At 46.0% G+C, this 25,421-nt stretch overlaps 1 protein-coding gene across 5 annotated transcripts in view; it reads right to left on the reverse strand.

Moving 5' to 3' along the window:
* Positions 1-25,421, reverse strand: part of SLC24A3 (solute carrier family 24 member 3) — a 126,215-nt gene that overhangs the window by 62,235 nt on the left and 38,559 nt on the right. For all 5 annotated transcript variants that reach the window (XR_014953859.1, XR_014953858.1, XR_014953857.1 and 2 more), the window contains exon 3: positions 2,742-2,818. Coding sequence is in view for 2 of the 5 variants with exons in the window: in XM_021543338.4 (XP_021399013.2) it covers positions 2,742-2,818 (77 nt within the window). In the remaining 3 variants the exon portion in view is untranslated. The remainder of the gene's footprint in view (positions 1-2,741; positions 2,819-25,421) is intronic.

Consider the following 25,421-nt stretch of genomic DNA (forward strand, 5'->3'; position numbering starts at 1 on the left):
GGGGAGCTCCCAGGCTGCAGAAACAGCACCAGACTTAAAATCCAGACCCCAGCCCCTCCAAACTAAACATCCCAAACCAGTGACTTAGTGGGTAGTTAGTCAGCAGCTCAGCCTCTTCTCAGAGGGGACGTGGAAATAATTAATGTCAGTGAAGCAGTCAGCTGCTGAGCTCTGAAAAAGTATCCAGGAGAAATTAAACACCATGACTCCTCCCTGTAATATGCCTTCAGTGACCCACTTCTCCTTCAAAGAAGTATGGTGTTTTCAGTTCAGACCTAAAACTATTGCTGACCTGCCCAGTTTTTCCTAGATTTTTCTAGTGTTTAGGGATTAACTTTCATCTTTGTGAAGCATCAGATCATGTTTAGTAATTCACAGAGCCCCACTGTGAAGATCCGATGGGGTCTTTTTTCCCTCTTTATTAAACAATACGGAGAAGATGCCCTGGGAAACCTCTTCCTCTTCTCCAAGGTCCTAGTGATAGCTTTTGGCCTGTTCCTCTGGCTTCTGGTAAACCATCTTCGTCTTGATGTCTTTCAGAATTAAACATGAAAGTATGGGCAAATGGGCAGAGAACAGAGAATAACGTTTTTACTTAAATGAATAGAAACTGTTTAAGGGGAGGCTACTAACATGAGAAGCACGGTGATGACCTCTAATCATCGCTGCATTTTTCTCCCTACCATTATAGAGCCCCTTTTACAGTCTGGTTTCCTCAAACCCATTAAGAAAACTCAGAAGAGGCAAAAAACTCTGTGTCTGAATCCTCTTTCCCCCAGAAAAGTGCACTTCTACTTCTGCTCTGATTTCATCATCCGTTTACATTTCTGGGAGGTAAAAAAAAGGACTGAAGGTTCATTACCCCAGTACAAAGAGCACCCCTTCCAACTCAGACTAGAGGCAGCTTGCTAAATGCTAACAGCTTTCTGTTTTCTCTGAGTATCATTTTTTCTTTGACAAGGGGTTGTCTCCAGCTATCCCAGTACTAGAGAGGCTGAATTCCAGCTAAATCCTACACCTCAGGGACCACAAGACAAAGAGTGGTCAGTAAATTTCCTAAGTCCACAAAACTGCTATAGAGAGCAATGGAGCACCCATGGAACAATGAAACAAAGGAGCTACCTTGCTGTTTGCTAGCAGGAAAGAAACTGATTACATTTCTGCTGGGACAGTGGATGCTTTTCTACTTCTCATTAAAAATAGATTTTTCTTTTTATTCTGAACTAGGCAGTTCAGTCTGTACCTTTGTTTTGGTACATGTTAAAGGCACATTCAGCTCATTCAGAACTGAATTAATATATTAATTTTTAGGAGTATTCTTGTCAGTGATATAAAATCCAGCTCGGGTTCAGTGCTCAGTCTCCAAAACAGTTCAAAGCTCAATGTTCCCATGGAAACTTGAGATTCTTGAACTTGCCAGGCACAGACAATAGCAACATTACTCAACAAATTTCTGCAGCTACTTACCCAAAATAAAAGTCTTACACAGAGGACTCACATTGCAATACACAATACAATCTAATTTATACTCAAAAAGAAATCATGAATCACTTCTCACAGCTAATGGTGACTGCTCATTTAAGCTGACTAAAAATTGTTAAAAGCTTCTAAACATTCATTAGCAGCAGGTATTTTCTTGGCTGCTTAAGAATGCCTCTAACATAACTCATAGAGCTGATAAAGCAAACTTTCCAATCCACGTAATGCCACGGCTATTTCTATATCAATTATTCTATTCCATTTTCCTGCGGTGCTGTTATGATGCTTGTATCCCCAGTTGTGTGTTCTGTTTCTGCTGGATATTATATTCAGTGCCTTCAAGAGAACGAAGGCGGGGAGAAGAAGTATGGAGTTATCAGCCTGCACTCACTCCTCCACAGTCTGCTGGAACACAGAACTCCATTGTGTTATCTGGGCATGGACGGGGCAGAACAGAGCGCTCCTTTGCTTTTTAGTTAGTTTAGCTAGCTGAGGCAGAGTTTTCCCCTGGACTGTTTTTTTGCTTTCACTTTTCTTGGAACCGTTTGAAACTGCTCCGGACCGGGACCCAGGGAGCACTGAGCATTTGCACTTTGTGACCTACTCTGGACAGCAGCCTTTCCCAGTGCCAGAAGGACTGATATGATAACAGAGTGACCAGCCACAGGACTTTCTGAATTTGTTGTCTCTTCAGAGGAGCAAATTAGTTTTGTCGTCTGCTATTGGTCATTTTTTGTGCTGGGAAGTGCTTTGCCTGTTTAAATAAACAGGGTTTTTTTCCATTTCTCTCTGAATAAATTTTTCCCAAACCAGTTAGGGGGAGGGGCCATGTGGGTTGGCTTTCTGGGGGGCCCCTTTTGGAGGTTTTCTCCCAGATTTGCTCTAAACCAGTTCATAAACTTCAGAGTGTTCCAGAGTTGCTTCTTGCAGAATTCTTGAATCTTTTAGCTCTCTGACATTTAGTTTTCATCTTAAAGATGCCAAACTATCCCATTTTCAGAGAAAACTTTCTTTTTCCTATGGCCTGACATTCTAATGGTGTCTACAGAAAAAATGAAAACAGGAAGCAAGTTTAAACCATCCTTCGACTCCTTTCTATCAGAAGATCCCAAGAACAAAAAAAAAAAATCACATCCCTGACTTCACAGTCCATACAGGAGATGAAAATGAACTGAAGATAAAGTAACTTCAATCAGAGCTCTTGAGCACACCAGGCCCTGTCCATGCCAGTAGGAGAAGAAAGGCAAAGTCACGACACTTACACAGAGGATGTGCAGGACGACAGCTCCATGTCTCCTGTCCTCATTCGTGAAGATGTCATTGGGGAATTCATGGAGAGCTGCAAAAAGTGGGGAGGGGAGAAAGAAAGCTCAGATGTTTAATCAGCTCCTCACACCCACCTCACGTGCTGTTCAGTAACACAGCGAGAGGCTGCCCAACCCAACCTTGCAGCCACCTGCCAGAGGCTCTGCCTCATCTCCCTTGTCCTCAGGTACCACCTTTCCCAAAAAGTTTACTGTGCCATTTCCTTCTGTGTCCAGCACCACCCTGTGACCCACACATGCCCAAGCAGGGACAGACACCCCCCTAGGGCACAGCATAGCTCCTTCCTTGAGGGAAGCAGTCAAAGGTGTCCAGAGAAGGTGCAGTATCTCCTGGAGGAGCTGGCAGCTCTCTTCCCACTGTCCAACAATCCACAGAACCATCGAGAGGAGCACATCACGCACTTTACAGCCTTTGCTGCAAATGCACTGTTGCTAGTCACTGAAAGACATATTCCCTCCATTTTCTCAAATGTCTTATTTCTGCTCTGGATGTTAATTGGATTATAAAGCTCTTAAGAACAGCCTGCCAATTGGCTTTGGGTTATAAATCAAAAAGCCAGTGTGAAGACAATGCTCTAGCACTCAAGTGCTCCTCAGTAATTCCAGATTTTGAAACAACAGCTTTCTTGTAATGGTCAGTTCTTCACATTCAGCCATCAGCTGGAAAAAATCAAACTGCCTTTCACATCTTTAGCATTAATAAAGCTCTAGCAATAGGGACTTAATTAGCAATTGCACAGAAGATTAAAGAGAAAAACAATCCGGCTCACTCTCCTGGTTTTGCTGCCTCTGAAGCAATAACTGAGCAAAAGGCAACTGCATTTTAATTTTGTTCCTCATGCAAGCAACAGCTCTACCCAGGCACTGCATCAATGGGGGAAACCACTCTTTTTTACATACAGTCTTTTACCCAAAGGCTCAGGTTATTACTGTTAATTGTATTCCTGTGAATTGGTAAATTCCATAAGGAGTCCTAAAAAACTAGCAGGAGCTACTGGAGCAGTACAGACAGCATCTTTAAAATATCCATAATGGAGGAACACAGCAATACCCTTCTCCTTTATGAGAACCAGTGATGTCTGTGACTTCTTATCATCAGTCAGAACTCACCCACCAGGAGTTGTGACTATTTCCAGGAGCTGTGACTACTTCCAGAAGCTGTGATTGCTTCCTTCTGAGGCAGAACTAGTCCTGCCAGGCTGCCTTCCCCTCCCACCTCAGCATATCTGCTGTGTTAGAGATGCCAAAGGCTGCCAGAAACACCTTAGGTGTACAGCCTAAGGAAGTAGTCAGGGAGGTACCAGCACAAGGACAGGAGTGAGGAAAACTCCAAAAAGTACATTACAAAATGTAATGAACAAAAGAGCCTTCCTGGTTCCCATGGCAATACTAGGACACTGCTGGCTCTCGCTAAGTACTGATATTGAAATGTTAATTAGCTAATTGCTCTGTTTGTTTTCTCTAAACTACCTGGAGATCACCTGCTCCCCCCCCATGCCCCTCCCCACCCACACAGCCATTCTAGGACTACGATGCAAATAGGGGAACTCTTGGAACCATGGGAGCGTTGTTTTGGGGGATAAGACACCCCTAAATGGAAAAATAAACACAGTAGAGGGGGCTGGACAGGTGCCCGGGCTGAGGAAGAGGAAAACACATCCCCTTACTGACGTTTGACCTGTCACCATAACCTACAGAAGACCAGACTCGAGTGGGCTGTGAAAAGCAGGAATAAAGAGGCAGATTTTTCTGGTAGTACCACGAGGAAAGGACACGGACAACTGCTGCTCGGGACTCCAGTGACAGACTCGGCCTCTTCCTCCTTCAGCTACCTGGAAGAGGCTACAAGAGCAGTGGTGAGCTCTGTGTCAGGCTCCCTGCCCAGCTGATCTTTTTAATTAATGAAGGCATAAGCCCTGTTCATTTCACAATACACTATGGAAGCTGAGAGTGGAAAGGATTAATCTTTCCTCAGCAAAACATCATTATGTGAAAATCCAATGTTTCCTTCAAAGCTTTAAGAAACATGCCTGACCATTCCCCATTCCACAATCAAAGGAAACATGGGGAAGTCTGCCTGCAACAGTATGCAAAATGGTTTACTAATATACGTGTGTGTGCTTCCCCTCCTCCTGCAGCTGCCTCTGAGATTTTACATTCATTACAGACAGATGATAAAAATACAATCCCTTTATCAAGAGTCTCTGGGAGGTTCAAGGAGCCTGAAGCGCACCTAAGGTAAAGCCACATGGGGAAAAAATAGTACAAAAATAGCATAAGTTGTCTCTAGTGTCAGCAGCTGGGAATCCTGGCCCTACTTCCTGAGCACAGCAGAAATGCCCAGTGCTCCCTCAGGTTCAGGTTCCCACCCCACATTGGCAGGAAATATACCTGCTTTTCAGAGAAAATCCAAGATGTCCATCAGCACATCCTCCACAACATCGTCTGAACACAAACACATTTAGTGGGTTACATTGGAAACATGCAATTATAAACTAATGTATGTAAATTTGATATCTGCTGCATTTTTATTAGCTGCATCAGGTGCAGATGAGGATAGATAGGAAGAGAGCTTTGCAAAACACATGAGCTCCTTTCTAAGAAGAAATAAAGTGTGCTGCTGGAACAACACTCCAACAACAGCTGCCCTATTTAGCGAATTATAAAAGCTCAGACAGTTTGTTATTTCGCTAAGAGTCTCCAGCCTTTGTCAGAAAATAGGTGCACATTTTGCCAGGTTTATTTTGATTGCACAGAAAGAATAAAAGACTTCTGCCTAATAATCCACTCTGGTCGTGCAGACTTGGCAGGTATCAGCCTGAAGCAGCGGAAGGGCAGGATCTTCACAGAGCTTAGCACCTCCCCAGTTAACCTCCTGCATTGTGGGCATTAGGCACAATTCCAGGAGCAGCCCAGCCCCCAGTGCATTCTCAGGGGGTTCCAGCCCTTGGACACACACAACTCAGCCTCACTTTTCAGATCCTGAGGGTCACATTCCCAGAAAATTGAGGGCTGACGCCTGCAGCTCAACACAACACTCCTTCCAGGGGTGCAGTTCTACCTTGCACTGGGGCAACTTGTAGAACTATGAATGAATAGAAAGATTATTCGCATTCGGAAGTAACTGGAATTAGATGGCCATTAGGAAGGTATGGATTGGCCTTGGAAAGGGACCTAAATATTACAGGAACAAATGAGCATTATGTGTAAGAAGCTGTGCTCTTTTGCACTTGACTCTAGGTGTTCTGACAAGCAGTGGCTGCTGTGCAGCACCGGGAGCCCACACCTTTTGGAGATACCATCAAAAGGGTATGGCCAGATTGAGAGGAAAAGTCTGGATTGACACACAAGATAAAATTATTTTAGTCATAATACATGAGCTGGAATTCATTCTTGTCCTGTTCTTCCCAATTAGTGTGCAATTCTGTAAAATTTGAACCCTGTTCTGCCCTGGCCATAGGTGACTTACAAAAAGGTTCTGCATTGGCTGGCACAACACAAACCTGTCTCTGCTCAGGCCAGGTGTGCACGAAGGTGCTGCTGTACCACTCTTCAGGGGGTGGCACTTTTCACAACGCTCTTCCCAGCTCCTCCTTTCCCTCTCACATTTTAATGTTCCCACCTTTCCAAAATGATTACTTTTCAAAAATTCTAGCACTGTGCTGAATCAATAGTTCTAAATGCTGTGACATCCAGTTATTTTTTAAAGTCTTTATATTGCTAGCCAGTGTATGTACTCTGGGGACAAGAAAACCCTTGGGAAAATCTCCCATGACTTTAAGAGATGAAAGATGTTCAGCCTGGCCAATGAGTTACCAGCACAGAAAACTCACAAATTTACCTTGGTTCATTTTATCATGCTGTCCCCACAATTCTTTCTCTGCGAATTCTGTGTTGTCACCTATGAGGGACAGATATTAGTGGAGCAGACCTTGTGATGTAAACCCAGATAACGTCTTTTGCATCCATGCTGATAGCTTCTTACACAGGGAAGCAAAAGTAAACTTTAAAGCAATTCGTTACCTTTCTCCCCGCACACTTAGAATCATTGTTTTAAACTCGAGCTTGAGATTGCTGCTGGGTTCAGGGTAAACAACAATATCACATTCAGCACCTGCCTGCAGACTGTTTCACCCAGCTCCCTGACCTCCAGCAGCTCCCCTGAACAGCACCAGCTCTACCTCCCAGCTGTCTGTCCCTCAAAGGGAGAAGGGTCCAACCAGGGTGAACCTGCAAGTGCAGGAGGTGAGAGGGCTCAGAAACTGCTGGATCTGTACAGCATCAGAGTTCAGACTGCCTGGAGACCGGCTCAGGCACACACAGCCCACCACACCCTGCTCCCAGGGGGAACTACATTAAATCACATGGCACAGGCAAGGGACTGTGAAAATCTTTAGCTGCCTTTAAAATCAGTGAGATCAGTCTAATTATCTCTGAAGGGAAGGCATATATATACCTTTACATATATATATATATACCTTTATATTTATGTGTATATATATATATATATACACACACCTTTATATATATACATATATATATATACCTTTATACATATATATTACTGTCTACTAAGTGAAAATGGTGTTTGCATTGCAGTGGTATGAGCTAAAATGCAAAGAGAGCCAAACCATGGTGATACATCAATAAAAAACATTTTGCTAATGTTTCACTCCTGTCTCAACTGCTGCAAACCAGCAGCTGAAGCAGTGTGGGGCACAGAACGCACTGTAAATCATGCAGCATGTCCAGAGGCACCATCCCACACCTTGCACTGGCTTTTCCAGGCTCTGTGCCTGGCCCCTGGGAGCAGCACCTGGGGGTACAATCATCCAACAGAGGTGGCAGCAAGAAGCAAAGTGGTGGGAGCACCCCTGCTGAAGATACTGATGCTGGCCAGGTACCTGTTCACAGGTGCCTCTTGGTGGGATGAGCCAGACAGAGTAGGTGTGGTGTGAATAGAATGGGAGAGGTCTGCGTTTCTATTGAGTAAGTTATGCATGGGCTGAGGGAAGAAAGAAGGGAGAAGATGGAGGAATATGAGATGGTGAACCCTGTGCACCACGGGGAATTCAGAACTGGCAGCTCATTTGCATGGGAAGTGAGAACAAACACCACTCCCTGCTACTCTGGAGGAAGCTGTTCCAAGACTGAAAAGCAAGATGTTTTCTAGTACCATCTGTGTAGGAGTTGCCCTCTGGGCAGTTTTCCTCATCTCCTGTTAATGGGCTCATCAATGTCTTGCCAGATGACTCAGAGATAACAAACACTCTCCAGGAGCCAGTTCTGTGATCAAAGACACACCTGTGACTCAGAATGACATCAGCCCATTGTGAGATGCTCCACCCAGGGGGGAGGAGATAAGCATTCCCACCTACATACAGCCTGAGATTGCTAGATAGAGAAGCAGCCTTCCCATAGGTTTCCAAGAGGACACAGCTGGGGTTTTCCACTGGACCAACTACACTTTTTCTACAGCACCACTGTACACACAAAAAACACATCTGCCACTCCAAGAGGACTGCAGCCACTGCAATTTGGACTGCTACCAACACGCTGGACAAAGGGGTGTCAGGTTATATTCTGACTTTGTCGGTGGTCTTCCTTTTGTATCATTGCATGTGTTTTGTCTCTTTTCCCTTTTTCCAATAAGTTGTATTTCTGACTTGGAGTCTCTCACTGGTTTTGCTTTCAAACCAGAATAAAAGCACTCAAGAGAAAATACATCATGAAAACAGCTGGCAGAGCAGCTCCCAGGACCCTCCACCCATGGAGCAGCTGGCACTGCAGCTCTTGGGAAGCCCCACTGCTGCCTCTCAGTACCAATTCCAGGAAGCGCAGCTCAGGCCAGGCTTGTGCAATTGGGCTGCAGGGGTGTTTTACCTGAGTGTAAACATGCACACAGCTAAAATACACATGGTTCTGTGGGCATCCCCAACAGCTGAGTAGCTTGTCATTCTATACACATCTGGCTGACAATTCTCAAAAACTTCAGATATTCAGAATTGCACAGAAATTGCAAAATGCATTTCCTTTGAAAGAAGAACGTGAAATGCCCAGTTCTGCACACTCCATACAGTGTGGTCCCCTTTTTCTCTATACTCTCCTCGCTGTGTGCTGTGTGACACTGTGCCCCCAGACTTAAGCCCTGCTCCACCATGGGGCACTTTCTCTATGCCAGCTGCACACGCACTCTCCTGATGCTTTCCTCTGCTGCATGAAATACATTCTTGAAGGAACAAACCCCTAAATATAAGCAGAGCCCTTGTGAAGTCTAAAAGGTTTTGCCTTGACTTCAGTGCAAATGAGACACTTGCAAGGTCAGAGGTGCCTTGAGATCCAAGGACAACAAGCATATATATTGTTGTGTTGTGTTTTTATATTTCTGTAACGGTTCTCCAATGGTTTGCCCCTCCACCCCCCATTTTCTCCCAATGGTTCCACTCCGAGTTTTCCCACCTTTCCCTCAGTGCCAATCTCCCTGAAAATGCTCGGTCACTTCCCCGTCCCCTCCCTGGTACCCTGTCCATCACTCGGCTCCCCATCCCACTCTTCCCGAATCTTCTACTCTGGGCGTTGAGGAATTGGATGAGGGTCCGGGGTCCCTCCCTTAAGTTTCCCCCATTGGTTTTTGTATCTGTCTATCCTTTCACCTTCCACGCCCCCAAATCCCCCCATTGGTCAATGGGCGTTCCCTTCCCCTTGTTACTGCCCTGGTCTTTAAGATGTTGGGAAAGCCTCGAGGCCGCTTTTGGTTGCGCAATACTCTGCAGCTCCGAGCTCCCCAGATTCTGGATTAAAACCGAAACTGTCTCCCCAGCCTTGAGTCGACTCCCCCAAACAAGGCAGACAGTGAAACTTTCTGCCTCAGCCGCTCCCCGACTCTCCTCGAGATCCAGGGGGTGACCCCCGCAGCTGACCGTGCCTCTGCTGGGCAGAGGAAGCCAGGGGGATTCAGATTAGCACAGCGGCAGCGTATCTCAGCCTAATCAGAGGAGAAATCAGAAATCATAAATAATATGCAACAGCAAATGGTTCAGAGAAAGTTTAAGTCAAGTAACATCAGCAAGTGACCTTTAATGAGAAGGTTATACTTTCCTTTGTTCAGTACAAGAATTTCTGTTACAGCAAGAATCTGGCAATTGTTTCCCAGGATCTTTGAGTTTTTATATTCTCGTGTTTCACTTGACCATGCTATAGTAAAGCTGCTTAAATATATATATATATATATATATATTTTTATATATATATATATATATATATATATATATGTATGTTTTTTATATATATATATGTATGTTTTATATATATATATATATATATATATATATATATATATATATATATGTATGTTATATATATATGTATGTTATATATATATGTATGTATGTATGTATGTATGAGTCGGAACTCAAAATGTCTCTCAGACACTTTTAGAGGTTCCAGGCCTTGGTCAGAAGCATTTTAGACCCTGGCAGGCAGCTGGAAACAGCTGTGATTTTGAGTTTGAGCCATGGAATGAGTTACCAACTTTGGAGGTGGAACAAGCAGTCACAAAAGATTAGATAGTATAGTAAAAGTAGTTACAAAACAGAGGGGAATTTTTTTTAGTATTGTACAGGGGGGTTTTAGCACTTGTACAGGGGGTTTGTACTTTGTATATAGGGGTCAGAAGTTCTAAGATGGAGGAAAGTGGGCTGTTCCTGTCCTTCCTCTTTCTTCTTCCTTACCTCCATGTTCTTGGTGATGTTGGCACTCACAGATTGGTTTAGAATAGAAAAGCACTTTGTAATAGGTATTGGGGGAAAACTATAAACATGTAATACATAATATATCATATAAAAGATAGCAGCAGCCCTGGGTTGGGAGAGAGAAGAAGAAGACAGCAGACAGGGAGGATGTCAGGGTGTGTGTGTGTGTCTCTGTCTGGGCCGCTGACCAAACAGCCACAGCCCGAGAAGACAATCTTTTAGATAACTAGCAATAAATTGCCTTGAGACCGAACAACAAGAGGCTGCAGAGTCTTTCTTTGGAAGCACGGGTTGGAGTAGGAATTTCACCACCAAATGGGACCCCAGAATAAGGCCGAGCTTCTCACATATATGTGTCATGGTTTGACACTGGCACAATGCCACTGCCCCCATGAAAATGCAATCTCTCAATTGAATGCTGTGAAATGCAATCGAGAACAGAGCAAAGCAGGCTCAAGCTTAATAACAGAAAAAAAAAAAAAACTTTATTAAGCTACTACTATAAAAGGAAAAAAAGAAAGGGAAAAAAACACACAAAGATCAAAATGAAAACCTTGCAAAGCATTCCTCCTCCCACGACCCAACTCCAACAAACCACAGCAAGACACAATCTGGACCCCAATCAGGTTTCCACTCTCCAGACAATCAATACTCAGTCCATTGAGGGAGAGAGGAGTCCCTCCTGTGCCACAGACCCCCAAGAAACACAGCTGCCACATCCTGTGCTTCCCTGTCACACATGGCACCACCCAGAGAAAAAGTTTGCCATGGTGACCCTTCGCCTTTCCATGCACAGTGCTCTCACCACCAATGCATGGATGGACAGACTGCTTTTAGGATTTTTCCTTTCAAGGATGCCCTACCAAGAGGGGAAAAAACAACAATTCAGTTTTTCATTTTTTTGGGGACCACAGTCCCCCCCCATTTTCCCCTGGGGCCGAGGGTCCAAGAACAGTGATCTTCTTCTCTTCTTCATCTTTGAGGACAGAGGGCACCACCACAAACCTCCCTAACTTTTCTCTGTTCACTCCACTTCTGTCTTTTCCCCTGATGAAGCAGGTCTCTTGGCTCACCGGCATCCTCCTAAAATACAGTCTCTCTTGGAGGAGAAAAATCGGTTCAATCTGTGGCCAACAAGGAAAAGTCCAGCCAAAAAACCACTCCATCATCTCCTCCCACTTAGAATTTCTCCTTCTAACATCCCAGGGTCCAAGCTGTCCCTCTTCCTCTCTTTCAAACTGAGGAGGAGTGAAATTTCACAAAGCTTTAATTTCTCAAGGAAGGGTTAAAAGTCCTGACTCCCTGTCTGGCTCTCTGCTCTGATTCTCTGGCTCCCACAGGGGTTGAACATCTTGCGGCCCTCAGCATCCCACCCCGCTCTTCTCCTTCCCCGCGGTGTACTGCCTACAAGCCACTGCTGTCTCTTGAGAGAGAGAGAGAGGGAGAGAGAGAGGGAGAGAGAGAGAGAGAGACTCTGGGGGGGAACGGAGACATCCCAGATTTCCTCCACCCTTCCATCCGCAGGGGCCAGCCCGGTTCCAGTCCCTCCGCCCTTGGCCCACCTCAGTCAGGCCATGGGCAGGGGAGAGGCTGCACTGCAGCTGACCGGAACCAAAGAGATCGAGTTCCCCTGGGAATTCTGCTTTTAACCCCTCTGTGTTCTCAGAGGCGTGTCCACCTCCAATTGGTCAATATCCATATTGATCTCTTCCTTCCGAGAAAATGCTTTTTCCGTGTCAAACCATGAAAGTATGTATGTATATGTATGCTTAAACTGACAGAGGGCGGGGGTAGATTGGATACCGGGAAGAAATTCTTCCCTATGAGGGTGGCCAGGCCCTGGAACAGGTGCCCAGAGAAGCTGTGACTGTCCTATCCCTGCAGGTGTCCAAGGCCAGGTTAAACAGAGTTTGGAGTGCCCTGAGATACTGCAAGGTGTCCCTGTCCATGGCAGGGGGTGCCACTGTATAAGTTTTAATGTCCCTTCCAACCCAAACCTTTCTGGGATTCTGTGGTAAGTTTTGTTCTATCCCAAATCCCCCATCCTGAGCAGCAATTGCTCCCTGCGAGAGGCAGCACAGAAAGCTATCAGCAGAATTGCCAGTGGTACAGACCTAAGCACAGTTGGTGTTGGATCAAGATGTTACCCTTGACAAATGCAATACTTCTGCAAAGTGACCCATTATCAACCACACACTCTGGTCAGAAATAGCTGGTACAAGGAAGGTTCTTAGCAAAACAGAAACAAAATAACAAAAACCAAGCAAGAAAATAACAAAACCCTGGGTGGCTCCTGCCAGAAATTCCTAATACTTAACTGGGTTAATTACATCTGTTCTCAATTTCCCAGACTTCTTTTGATTTGGAATGGAATATTGTCCCTCTTTCATTAGCTTTATTTTGGGTAAGAAATATTTATATTGTGTTCATATCCATTACATGGCTAATCAAAAAAAGCAACTTTACAAGAAACACTTCTATAAAGCCACCTGGAAAGGAAGAGATGCTGCTGCCACCTCTCTTCCTTTCTCGGGGGGGAAAGGGCTTTTTAATCTCTCAGCATCCCAAGTACTGGATGCAGGGATACCATGAGTTCAAAGGAAGGGAGCAAATTCCCCTGTATGCTTCAGTCTTAGCCCCATTGTAGGTGTGGCTGGGAACCTGGATTGAAGCATACAAAAAAACACCAAAAAATCAAACAAACAAACAAACAAAAAATCAAAACAACCTCCTGCAAAGAATCAAACTTTTGGATTTTGCCAGAAACATGTTTAAAGTTGTGGCTTAAACACGTGGTCCAGAAATAAAGGCAGCTTCAACGTGCTGCCCAGGAAGCAGCTGGACAATGCCATTGTGAGCACCTGGGATGTGGCATAGGGACAACACCTTGGGCCAGAGGAGGATGTGAGGGGGATAGAGACCCTAGAGTCACAGAACCCCTTAGGCTGGAAAAGCCCTTGCAGGTCACAGAGTCCAGCCCCCAACCCAGCACTGCCCTCCTGCCAAAGCAGACTCTGCTCCAGGCTACCCCAGCCCTCCCAGCCTGGAGGCTGCCATGGGTTCTGCCTCCCACAAACCATCAGGGCAGGGATTTACTGCCTGCAAATGAATTTCAACATTTGAACTGTTCAAGCTCATTTGTGAAGCAGCCCTAATATGCTTTAAGCTCCATTGAATGTATAAATGCTTAAAGCTATTACAGTATCTTTGTTATTTCACATTAGGCATCCCATTAACTATTTTCTTACTTTGATATAATCAGTGTTTACCATTATTTGGAGATTAGTTCTGGATAATGAGGACAAATGGCCTGTCTCCTCAAGAGTTGGTTGAAAAGGCAGGGCAGCCCTCCCGTGACAGGGAGCCCCTGTCCTGACACCCTGGGGAGCACAGGACAGGACTCAGAGCATGTTAGGATTTTCCGTTTAAGTTTAAATGACCCAGTGAATCTGGTGCCTTCCTCTCTCAGCTACAACAGAAGCAATTTTCTTTCCCATTTCCATCCCAACGCAAGGTGCTTAAAATGCTCAGGCATTTAAATCTTATCAAAATTATACTTAGCAAATCAGAGAGAGTTTCATACTTCAGACATACATCATTTTGCTCTTTGCATATAAAACTGGCAGGGAAAATTTCCATTTCAAGACTGCAAGGTTAAAATGCTACACCTACTTAAAGCACCTATAAAAGGAAATTAGAGCAATCCTTTACTTTGATAGAACAATGAAAGTACATAAGAAGGGAATTCTTGGAGGTGTAAACATTAGCATGGATGGGATTTTCAGGTGACAAAGCAGCACAGCTCTCAGGATGATAGCCAGCCTTTTCCAAGGCATCCCAACATCTCTGGCTTCAGCTTGATTTGCGATCAGCCACAAATCCAGCTCTTCTGGAAGAGAGCTGCAGTCAGCCCTCTGCCTGGCTGAAACCCACAGCATAGGGGACTTACTTGAGCCCTTTCAACATCATCACATCTTCTCAAGCTCCTTTTTCAGTTCATTGGTATTTCTGAACATCACTCTGCTCCTCCAAGCATACCTCAGACCCTCATCTCACACCAACTGCACACCTGACAGGTCCCCCAGTTACCTGCTAATGGTCTGGGTATTATTTAATCCAATTTTTCAACTACTGCACTGTGAAGTTCATCATGTCCAGGTTCAACTGGGAGGTTTCTCAGCCTACTTATTACCCTGCCACCAGCAATTCCCTTTACTCCAGACTGACATTTCAACAATTTTCTCAGTATTACATGCATTCATCATGCACTTGTCAATGACCATCTCAGAGAAGACTGAGACACGTGCTGTCCCAAGAAATGGGATGAACCATGTTACTTCTAAAAAGAGTCTGGGCCACTGCATACCATTCTACTGAGAAGAGTCAGATGGGAACTGGGAATGGCTGTGGAAAGAAGAGGATGCAGCAAGCAAGATCTTCCATAGATGGGAACTATCGTAGCAGGGGTCCCCACCAGGTAATAATTAGCATTGACTCCATGATTCCAGAAGGCTGATCAATCACTTTATTGTACTATACTAAACTATACTACATTAAGTATACTCATCGCTCCTGCAGACAGTTCAATACAGCCAGACCAGATTGGTTAATTGAAATCCAAACACCATCACTAGTGGCCAATTAAGAAATCACCCTTTGGTAAACAAAGCTCCATAACACATTCCACATGTGCATAACAGCAGGAGCAGTAAGTGAAGATAAAAATTGTTTCTCATTCTTTTGTCTGGGCTTTCTCGAAGCTTCTCAGGAAAATCCGGGGAGAGCTAGCTCTCTCTCTCTGTTCAGAGGATATGTGATTACCACAGGGAACCACCACAGCCCTGTCTAAACAAACTAATTGCTTGCCAGAAATTAGCACTGACTAATGACATCCAACTGACTTCAATCAGCTGCAAAGTGACTCCTGCTGTCACAACACCCTTCGGAATCAGTGCCCTCAGAGGGCTGAGGTCAGTGAAACTGGGGATTCTGGCTCTTCAGCACAGCCCTGACAGAGTGCACACTTTCTATTCCCCACACCTCAACTTCTGAAGTGCACAGGAAGCTCGAGAGATTTTTGTCTCCTTTGTAATTATCTATATAGTATCACTCTTCCTTCTTACTCTCATTTTGTCAAGGAGAGTATCCCTCATGGAGAAGGTCAGTGCTGCTCAGGGGACCAAGCCAGAGAGTGAGCACCATCAGGGTCCAGATCTTTGGAAAACCCATACCCAGGCTTTGCTCTGTCCTGTGTCACATGGCAGAGCTGGGTCCTGCCCTTTCCTCTGGAGTCCCACTAATAGATTTCAGTTTTGTTTTCCCCCTAGCTGTTCCTACATGGAAGAAGACATGGTTTAGTTTATTCTAGGACTGTGGGGAAAAGTGAACACGCAGCACATGCAGATGAAGCAAAGTACACAGCAGGTCCCTCTGCAGTTATGCATTTTGCTTTATGATGACAGGCAGGCTTAGAGTCCAATCTCCAGCATAAAAATCACATCAATCAATGTCAACATACTATTCATACATCAGAAAGACAATACTGGCTTTAAATAGGTACTAGTGGTTGCAGAAGACAAGGCATTTCCAGAATTCCATCTCTGAAGCACCTTTCATCTCACCCAGAAACTGAAAGCCCCTAAATATAGGACTACTGTTAAAAATTCATGAACTTCAGCAGCTATTAATCAAAGTCATGGGAATAGGATATTTTCATGATGGTGAATGGCTTGACATTCATTACTAATAAGCAAATGTGCCTTTTATTACCATTTTAGAAGAGAACATTGCTACTGATACCCAAGGAACATTGCATTACCACTGGGCATTAGCATTAGCTTTGCTACAATACACACATCATTCCTGCCATCTGGATGCTTCATGCTTATTAATTCCCAAATGACGATGTGCATGAGGCTAGTTCATGGAGCTTGACTGCAAAAGGCTGTTGGGAAGGTCTGTCCCAAAAGTGGGACTCCTCTCCATGAGCTGTACCCCAGACCACACCTACAGTGGTCCCTCCTTCCTCCAGGCCCCTGGATGCTCTCAGCAGAGCTCGATGGAGAGTCCCAGCTCCACTGGACACAGGCAACACCTCCTGCTCATTGCAGGGCTGCAGGTGTGGCCACAATCCCCTGGCAGGTGACAATGCTGACTGGGGCATCATCACTGGCAGCTCCTTTCACACCCTACTCACAGCTTCCTACCACAATCATTTGACCTTAAAGGATCAAATCACAATGCAGAAGAAGTGAAAGAATAGTTCCTCTCTGTGACGGTTTAAGTTTCTCATGTCTTTTATATATGCAAACACTTTCTATGTTGACATGGAAAAAGCACTCATTGCTGTCTGCTGGAAGAAAGGAGAAGCAAAGAGGAAGGAGGAACCCCCTCACCTCCCTCACATGACAAGAGAAAGCTGGACACAAAAAACAGTTTAATTTCAGTGGATCCCCAAGAATTTGCTCTTCCAAACAATCAGAGGGAGCTCCAAGGGCAGCTGTAATTACATCTAAATCCCCACATAGGCAGGACTCATTTACATATGGCTGGAGAAAGGACCATCTGTTTTACAAAGGCACTACTAGGCTCTTTGTTGATTTTCTTTTTTATCCCAATTATATTCTTTTCCTCCCCTTCCTCCCTAAATGGAAGCATTGCATTGGTAATATCCAGGTGTCTTAAAATAAGATTATGTTTTCAAATGAGAGAGTCTTTAAAGTCTTTTAATACCTTAAAACAGTGAACTAGTCTTACAATCAATTCCAGAGGATACACTTACAATTTCATTACTCAGGAAGAGCCCACATTTATGTTGGTCATTTGGGCAACAACTGAGAAGCTCTTAGGGGAAGTGCCTCCATCCTCTCCTTTGATGAGCACCCCAGAACCTCACTCTGGTGCTCCTCGGGAGATTCAGACCTGCCAGAGGAGGAAGGTTGTGGTCCTGATTTCAGAGATGCCACCAGCCAGCAGGAAGCTGAGGATGGACAGGCCATCTGGTAGGAAGGGAACCATGACACAGCAAACTTTGGGGGCTTTTAAACTATTTCTCCTCTTGCAACCCCTCCTAGCTCTGTTTTCTACAGCAAAATCCTGTGTCATCAAAAGGTCAGCTTGTCAGGGTGGTGCTGGCATTGCTGATGTTACAGCTACAGCTGGAGACAGAAAAAGAGCACCCCAGAGATGTTCTCCCATCAGTGCCTTACTTAATACCTTCCACTTTTACATCAAATATCATTCACCTCATCACCCTGTTCTCTCTCCTGCTGCCTTGCCTTCCAGGATGGAAAAACAAGAAGGCAGCCTCCCTATACTCAAGGAAAGTCTCTTTGTGTGAAGGGCTGATACCCAAGGAAGCCAGACACGACACACATTTTGCACAACCTCCACCTACTCTCAGCAGGGCTAGAGCAGCAGAAGGGTCACATCATGGAGAAGAATCCCCTATTGCATGTTGCTTCTCACTGAGAATATTCCAGAGATTGACGAAGAAGCACATCATAGACCAGGGCCATGAGCTCACATCCTTCTTTCTCTGACAGCTCTGGATGCACTTGTGGGATGAGGGACCCACCTGCACCCCACTGGGTCCAGGACAAGCTCCCACACAGGGCATCAACCACGTCCAGCTACTTGGCCCAAATATTTACTGTGTGCTGCTACCTGTGCCCAGACTTAGATGAAATCAATCAATCCCACCCCATCCCAGCGCACAGATTATGAGAGCAGTTCATTAAAATCGTGGCTGTTCCTTGTTGCCTGCTGCACAAACACCTGGGGAGGACAGTGCTGATTCCTATGATCTGCTATTGAAACTTGCTCCTCAGCTATGATTAGGACCTTCCCGAGCCATGGGGAAAATACAAATATTAAACTTCAGCCATTTCATACAGTAAATTCACAGTCCAACTCCACTTCCTAACAATGAACATACATGCTGCAGTAAGAAGTGGTCCAGAAGCCCTGAAAACATTAATATAGGGAAAATCCACTTGCACAACACATGGCTTTTAGTTGTAATGGCTGCAAGGAGACAAAATACATTTAAAGCAGAGCTAGAGAGGATGGCAAGCATCTCCTTGCGCTTCATCAGGCTACAGAAAAGCACTGTACCACTGAAGATGCAGAGCCAGAGACCTGGCAAAGGCATAGGCAGCAGGAACAGCCAGGCAGCCCTGCAAAGAACACAAACCAGCTCGGGATGTGAGCAGGGACACAGAGGGTACACTCCAGGACCAGCCAGGCTGTGAGCAGGGACACAGAGGGGACACACCAGAACTAGCTGCAGAGAGCCAACCAGGCTGTGAGCTACTCCCGGGTGATTCACCCTGCCAGGAGGAGGCTTCCCTCAGCCACACAATGATCCAGGCTAATTTCCTCTGCTGATCTATACACTGCTGTGTCACACTTGGAGAACACATGCCAGACATTTTCAAAGCGCTTTGGGGAAGTTTAGCCAGAAGGGCAATGGATTTCAGTGGCAATCACACCGTTAAATACCATGTTTCCCTTGGTGGCATAACCTTTGCATAACTGTTACACTTCTCTGCTGTCAATAATCTGCAAACAGCCTTAAAAAGGCCTCTCATCTCCCTTGATGAACCATTGCAGGGGCACGCCTGCTAACAGACCCTGCGCACCCCAATGCAGTCTCTGAGAGCATAATTTGCAGGTGTCATTCCAGCCATGCAGAGGCCCAAAGCACAGCACCTCTCTCTGCCTGCTTACGGGTCAGAACCAGGGCGAGGATCCAGTGGAGATCCAGAGATGTGTGTGCACAGCAGCTGGAAGTCCTTTCAGCAGAGAAACTCAGTAATTGCAGAAGACCGAGAGCACAAGACAACACCACGCACTGCCAAGCTTTGGGGCACGCAGCTGTGGCTCTTTGCTGCTGCACAGACCTTGGGTAAGCAGGCACAAAACAGTGAATCCTGTGGCTGCAGTGGTCTGGGAAAAGGGGATTGCTGAGAGGCAGGCAAGGCATGCCCATGCATGCTAACAACCTGCTGGATGGCAGGGCCCTGCAGAGCACCCCGGCGTCATCTGAGGAGAAGCATTACTGGCACAGCAGCCAGCAGCTCTTCCATGCCCTGCCCTGCCCAGCCACATGCACATCAGGGGACTCTCCACAGCAGCACCTTTCTACTCACAGTTTCATGCCCAAGGCTGTACACCCCTCTCAGCCCCACCCAGGGAAGTGGAGGACAAACCACAGCGAGCACACTCATGATACCCCACACAGGAATAGAGCAGTAAACAAACAGGTCCTGACTCAGACAGGTTTTGTTGGTGAAGGAATGAAAAGCTCTACAACATTTTATCTACATACTGCTGCTGGCATCTCTGTGGCTAAACTGGATTTCCTAAAGCACAGGGAGCAGCAGCAGACTACTCTGTCACACAGGTGAGATGCAGGGACATCTCAGAGAAAACAGGATGACAACACCACAGTGCTTGGCAATCTCCTCCTGCTCTATTCTCCAAAACAGACTGAGTTTTTAGATGCTTTAAAAGCCAACAAGCTGGGACCACTGTATATCCAATGCATTTGGCTTGCCAGGAAGCAGAGTGGATGCAGAGGGAAGGCAGAGGCAAGGAATCATGAGCAACAAGGCAGTTGTGCCCCTCTCTACATAGACTGAGGTGCCAGGGCACAAATCAGGCATGGCAGAAAACAGTGCATGCACCAGCACCTTCCAGTACTGCCTCCCGTCAGCTCTGAGCCACTGATAATTCCATCTGATGTCCCCCTCGGTTGATAGGCATCCCTTTTACTCTACAGCTAAGACACAAAACCTGGACAAAGGAGACATTCAAAATTCAGCTTATTCCTTTTCCCCCCAGCTATCATTCCATATCAATCAGACAGAATAGATTATTACAGGGTAATAGGGTTGAGAAGAGAGTTGCTGAGAAGGGGCATGGCAAACCAATCCCGTTGTTCTGCAGGAAGGGGCAGCACAGTTTGCTCCTCCTCCTGTGTGCAGGTTAAAGCACAGCAGCCCAGGACGGGGGGTCAGCTTATGTCTGGGGGGCTCTGCTCAAGTCCAGGCAGCCTCTGTAACCCCTGTGCAGAGCCACAGGCCCACTGCCCTCAGCACAGCTCAAGCCTTGCCCTTCCTGCTACCCAGGCAGCAAACAAAACAAAACAAATATCTCTTTTTCCTTTCTGCCTCCTGACACTCTCTTTTCTCTTTCTCCTAACTCTAGGATATCGATTCTACCACAAAGGTGCCGCTACTGATGCCTGGGCAAGGAGAGTGTCCCCTCCAGCTCCCTCCTGCCCAATGGTGCACAGCTGTCACTGCACACAGCATGGCAGGCTGAGAAAGAAAAAAGCCGTAAATAACAGAGGCAATGGCCACAACTCCTGACCCCCCCTCCTGTGCTCAGGGCTGCCCTCAGAAAGTTCACATGGTGAGGAATACTCCTCAACCCAAACACACTACAAGCTGGGTTTGCAATGAAAGGTTTTGGTAAAACTGGTATCTCCTGCTGCCAGCAGCCCCAGCCCTTCCAGCAGACAGGCCGTATGGCAAACTCAATACAGAAAACCCCCAAGTGGAACTGGATCCATGCTGCTGTAATCCAGGATGAGCACAGAACTACTCACACAGGGCCCTGGTAAAGAAATAATTACTGGATTTAGCTGGAGGCAAGACCTGCAGGAAAGTTTTTCTCTAGTGACCCAAGGCTATATTTTTTTAGGGCACATGGAAAGCCCTTGCACTTCTCTCTAGATTCCTTCAGTATGAACTTTTGGAGATAACCACAAGCACCTCCAAACCAGGAACGCCAGGAGCAGTATCACCCTTACCAAGGTGCAAACGTCAACAACAACAAACTTAAGAAGACTGTTGAAACAAACACAGCCCTAAATGATAGCAAAACGCCAGAGACCCTTGAAACAGCCCCAGCACCACTGCTGGCCATCTCTGGGCAATGCTGGAACCACAGCACAGTTGAACAGGAGGAGATCCATTCCAGGAATGACAGCTGTCCTACAGGGTGGCACAGCCCTAAATCTGGCACCAATGCTCAATAACCAGCCACGTGAAAGTGCTTCTTATGGCCTGGTCAAAATGTGAAATATTGCACAGATATTGCCAGGCACTAGGGATTGACAGTACCTCTGCTACAGGCCCTGACAGAACAACCATAGCCACACTTTTAAGGAAAGTTTAGCAGAGCAAAATATCACCAAAGAGCACCTGAATATTAATTAATGAGACTGGAAGCCACAGATCTTCACCCAGGAAAATCCTCCAGGCTATTTTGTGGAACGTGACAAACACAGCCAGATACAGTATCTGCTTTATTTCCCTGCACTGTTAATTCCCAGCAACAAACAGGAGAGGAAAGCACTCCTGGGTAGAGGAGCCTGCCAGCTCTGACCTTCCAGCCCTTTCCTGAAGGAGGCACAGAGGCTTCTGAGCTGGAAAATACTAATATTTCCGGGTCATGGACCCAAACATCTTCCAACAGACACCACAGCCAGAGGAAGCCACATCTCCCTGCCCTAGCTCTAGGTAACTCAGGTCCCCTCCTCTCAGCCCCAGGCACCCTCTAGGCCCCACTGTTCAAGCCTCAGAGAAACACCACATAATTGGGGTCAGACTAGGTGACCTTGAAAGCCCTCCTCCAACCCAAACAATGTCATGATTCTATGATAATTAACATAACAGCAACCTGCAGTGTAACAGCAGTCACTAGAGTGCCCATCTCTGTTGACCACCTGGACACAGAGCCCAGCAAGGAGACTGGGATCACCAAACCAGGAGAATAACAGCCTGCTGCTGGCCAGGATTAGTGCATCCCTGCATTCCTCCACAAAACCAGCTCCAAAATTATGGATGGCTGTCTCCTGCACGAGGTCATGCAACAGTTGCTGGCAGCTGCAAATTTGGAATTGGGCAAGAAGTGACAAAGTATTTGGATCACAAATACCCATTTGTTCCACTTCTAAGGCTCCTTTCCATGAGATTTCCCAAAACTCCTGAGAAGAGCCAACTAATCCTCTCATGGCACAGGCATCCCCCCTGTCACTCCACTGAGCCACACAGAGGTGAAGGGGTGGGAAGTGACTTGTTGCTGCCAGAATTGCTGCTAGTAAAGTCCAGGGTAAAGAAGCAAAAAGGGTCTTTGCATGGTGTCCACAGATGTTTAATTCAGCCGTGAGGTGAGATGTTCAGAGACCCTAGGAACACACATGTGGGGAGGGTCCAGCTTTTTCTGCCTCAGGGCAGCACAAAGATAAGGGCCAATCAGGAAAAGGGAGCGAGTGGCTCAGGGACATAGGAACAGACATAGGAACAGGGGAAGGAGCCAATGGGGTCTTAACAGCTTTCTGAAGGAAAGCTTCTTGTGTCACACCAACTCAGAGGATGCCACCCAGGGTCTCCACTATGACTCATGAGATGGCAAGGCAGTGCTGAACCGAGGGACTGCCTTGTACACTCACAGACTGAAATACTTTCTCTCGTTTCCACCAGGCTCAGCATCACACCAGAAAAAACCCCACCCCTTCCAAACCCCAATAAAAACCCTTCAAGCCTGATTTTATGGGACTCAAGCCACAAAGCTTTTATGGAAAACTAAATTATTTTCATTAAATGCCTCTCTCCTGCTTCCAAAAGCCCTGATTCTATTCAGGTCTCTGCTGAGAATTTCCCTATTGTAATTTGTCTCAGTCAGAGCAAACCAAAACCAAGGGAAATTTTTCTGCTGACTGCTTTAATCCACCTGAAGCCTTAAACATACAGGGTGGCTGATTTCTAGGGCAACAGTGCAAGCTGGGAATAAGACAGCTTCAGAGGTCTGGACCCCTTGGAGGGAACCTGGACATGTAATACAGCTCAGGCATTGAAGGACAGAGGACCTGACCCATCCCAGTGCTCAGTTATTCTGATGGAAACCTAGGATGTACACTTCAGCTTGCTGTCAATGCCATAATTTAGTGTTGAGACTGAGAGCAGCATCTGACCTCCCAGAACTACCCAAAGTCACCTCCATTTGTACAGAGTGACTGGATGGAAGGAAGTTCCCTGTCCAGTGTTAACCAAACCAGACTAGGAACATCCTGGTGCAAGGAGTTAGCCCCTGCCAGCGTTCTGTCATGTGCCAGGCAGGGAAGCACATTTTCCCTCTTCCCTTTCCATGCCTGACTTTTCCCTGGCCCACTGTGCAGGTGTCTCCAGGTGTCTGGAACAGAGCCTCAGATCCCACACAGCAAACACTCTTCCCAAAGCACACACTGACACTGTGCCATGAAAACAGGACATACTTTGTGTTTTTCCCACAGCAAGGCTCCATTAATTAGTGAAACAGAATATTTTTGCCCCAGCCACAGGGAAAGAATTAATCTGTAAAGCAGCACATCCTTGGATGATGCCTGGGGTAGGTATTACCATCCCCACCTAATGAATTTTCTGATGAGTTTCCTGAAAGGCTTCCCTGCTTGTGACAGGTCAGCCCTGAGCAGGATAGCTTTTCTTGCACAGGACGAGGTTCTCTGGCACAGCTGCCTGCTCTCCATCCAAGCACTGCAGAGGCCAAGTTTTCCTTTTTCAACTGCATGATATATGCATCTGGAGGTCTAATGTGTGGATAGGATCCCCAGGGAGGGTTTGTGGTTGGCTGGGAACATTTCCTAAGGTGTTTTTGAAATCTCTTTTAACTCTGAGATTTTTCTCTTCCCTGTTGTTCCTCTTATTGCTGCCAAGCTGAAATATAATGAGTTCATTTAAACTGAAAGTGGAAAAGTTTGCAAGGGATCTGTGAAGATTTAGCCATTCCCATGCCAGGGGCAATGGCAAGCAAGTCAGGTTGAAACGTCTCTAACAACATAAGAAAGAACCAACCAAACTCCCTAACACTGAAATGTCCTTGTAAGCAGTATTTCAGTGCTTGTCAAGCTCCCTAATGAGGCTTTACCTGAGCTGACCTTCCATGATTTCTCTGGCACCAGGCCACAGAGGGAATCCCTAGACTCTTTGCTAGGGTCCCATCACTCAAAGCAAAAAAAATTAACAGTTCATAAACACTGGAGAAACACCAGGAATACAAAAGCACTCTCACATCTCTTTCTTGTCCTTTCCTGCCTATTGTGCAATTTACCATTCTACTTTTAATGCCTGGCCACCCTCAACTGCCAGAGGAGCGCACAGTCAGCAACAGCAATCATGCCATAGACATGACAGGGATTTGCTAATCAGCCACTCCTGCTCACTGCATTTTCCAGGTTAGACCTTTCCCCATGCAGAAGAGGACATGAGGACAGAAAAAACACATGGTTAACATACTCACTGTTCAGGAAAGAGTCAGGAGGCTTCAACCAAGAACCAACTGTGCTCTGCTGGGCCTGGCACGGAGAGCAGGATCAATTTGCACCTTTTATTAGTGAACAAAACAGATGTGCAGAAGGGTTCTCCCAGATAGCTGATGGCAGATCTGGAATGACAAGCTTCAAAATTCCTGCTCTGCTCATTTGTTTTGGCTGCCAATCCTACATCTGATGAGCCCTGTGTGACACAAAAAGCTGCCCTAGCTCCCTGCGATTTTAGACATGACTAACACTCATCATGTTGGTGCTGCATTTCAGTGCACTGCAGAGACCAAAGGTTTAGCTTTGTTTAAACCAAAAGGTTTAGTTTAATTTAAAAAGCACATTAGACTAACTCATGGGAGACAGGTCCTGTCAGTGCCTATCAGACTCCTCAATTTGGATGCAACTGCTGAAAAGCAACTAATTCTGCTGGAGCTGGGATAAAACCAATCTCTGCACTAGTCCACTGCAGAAACTCTCTATACCTCCTAAATATACCAATCCACACAGCTGCAGCACTTTCTCTGTGGGGCAGGATCC

This window comes from Lonchura striata, chromosome 3 (genome assembly GCF_050655825.1).
Source record: "Lonchura striata isolate lonStrDom1 chromosome 3, ASM5065582v1, whole genome shotgun sequence".
Lineage (NCBI taxonomy): Eukaryota > Metazoa > Chordata > Aves > Passeriformes > Estrildidae > Lonchura > Lonchura striata.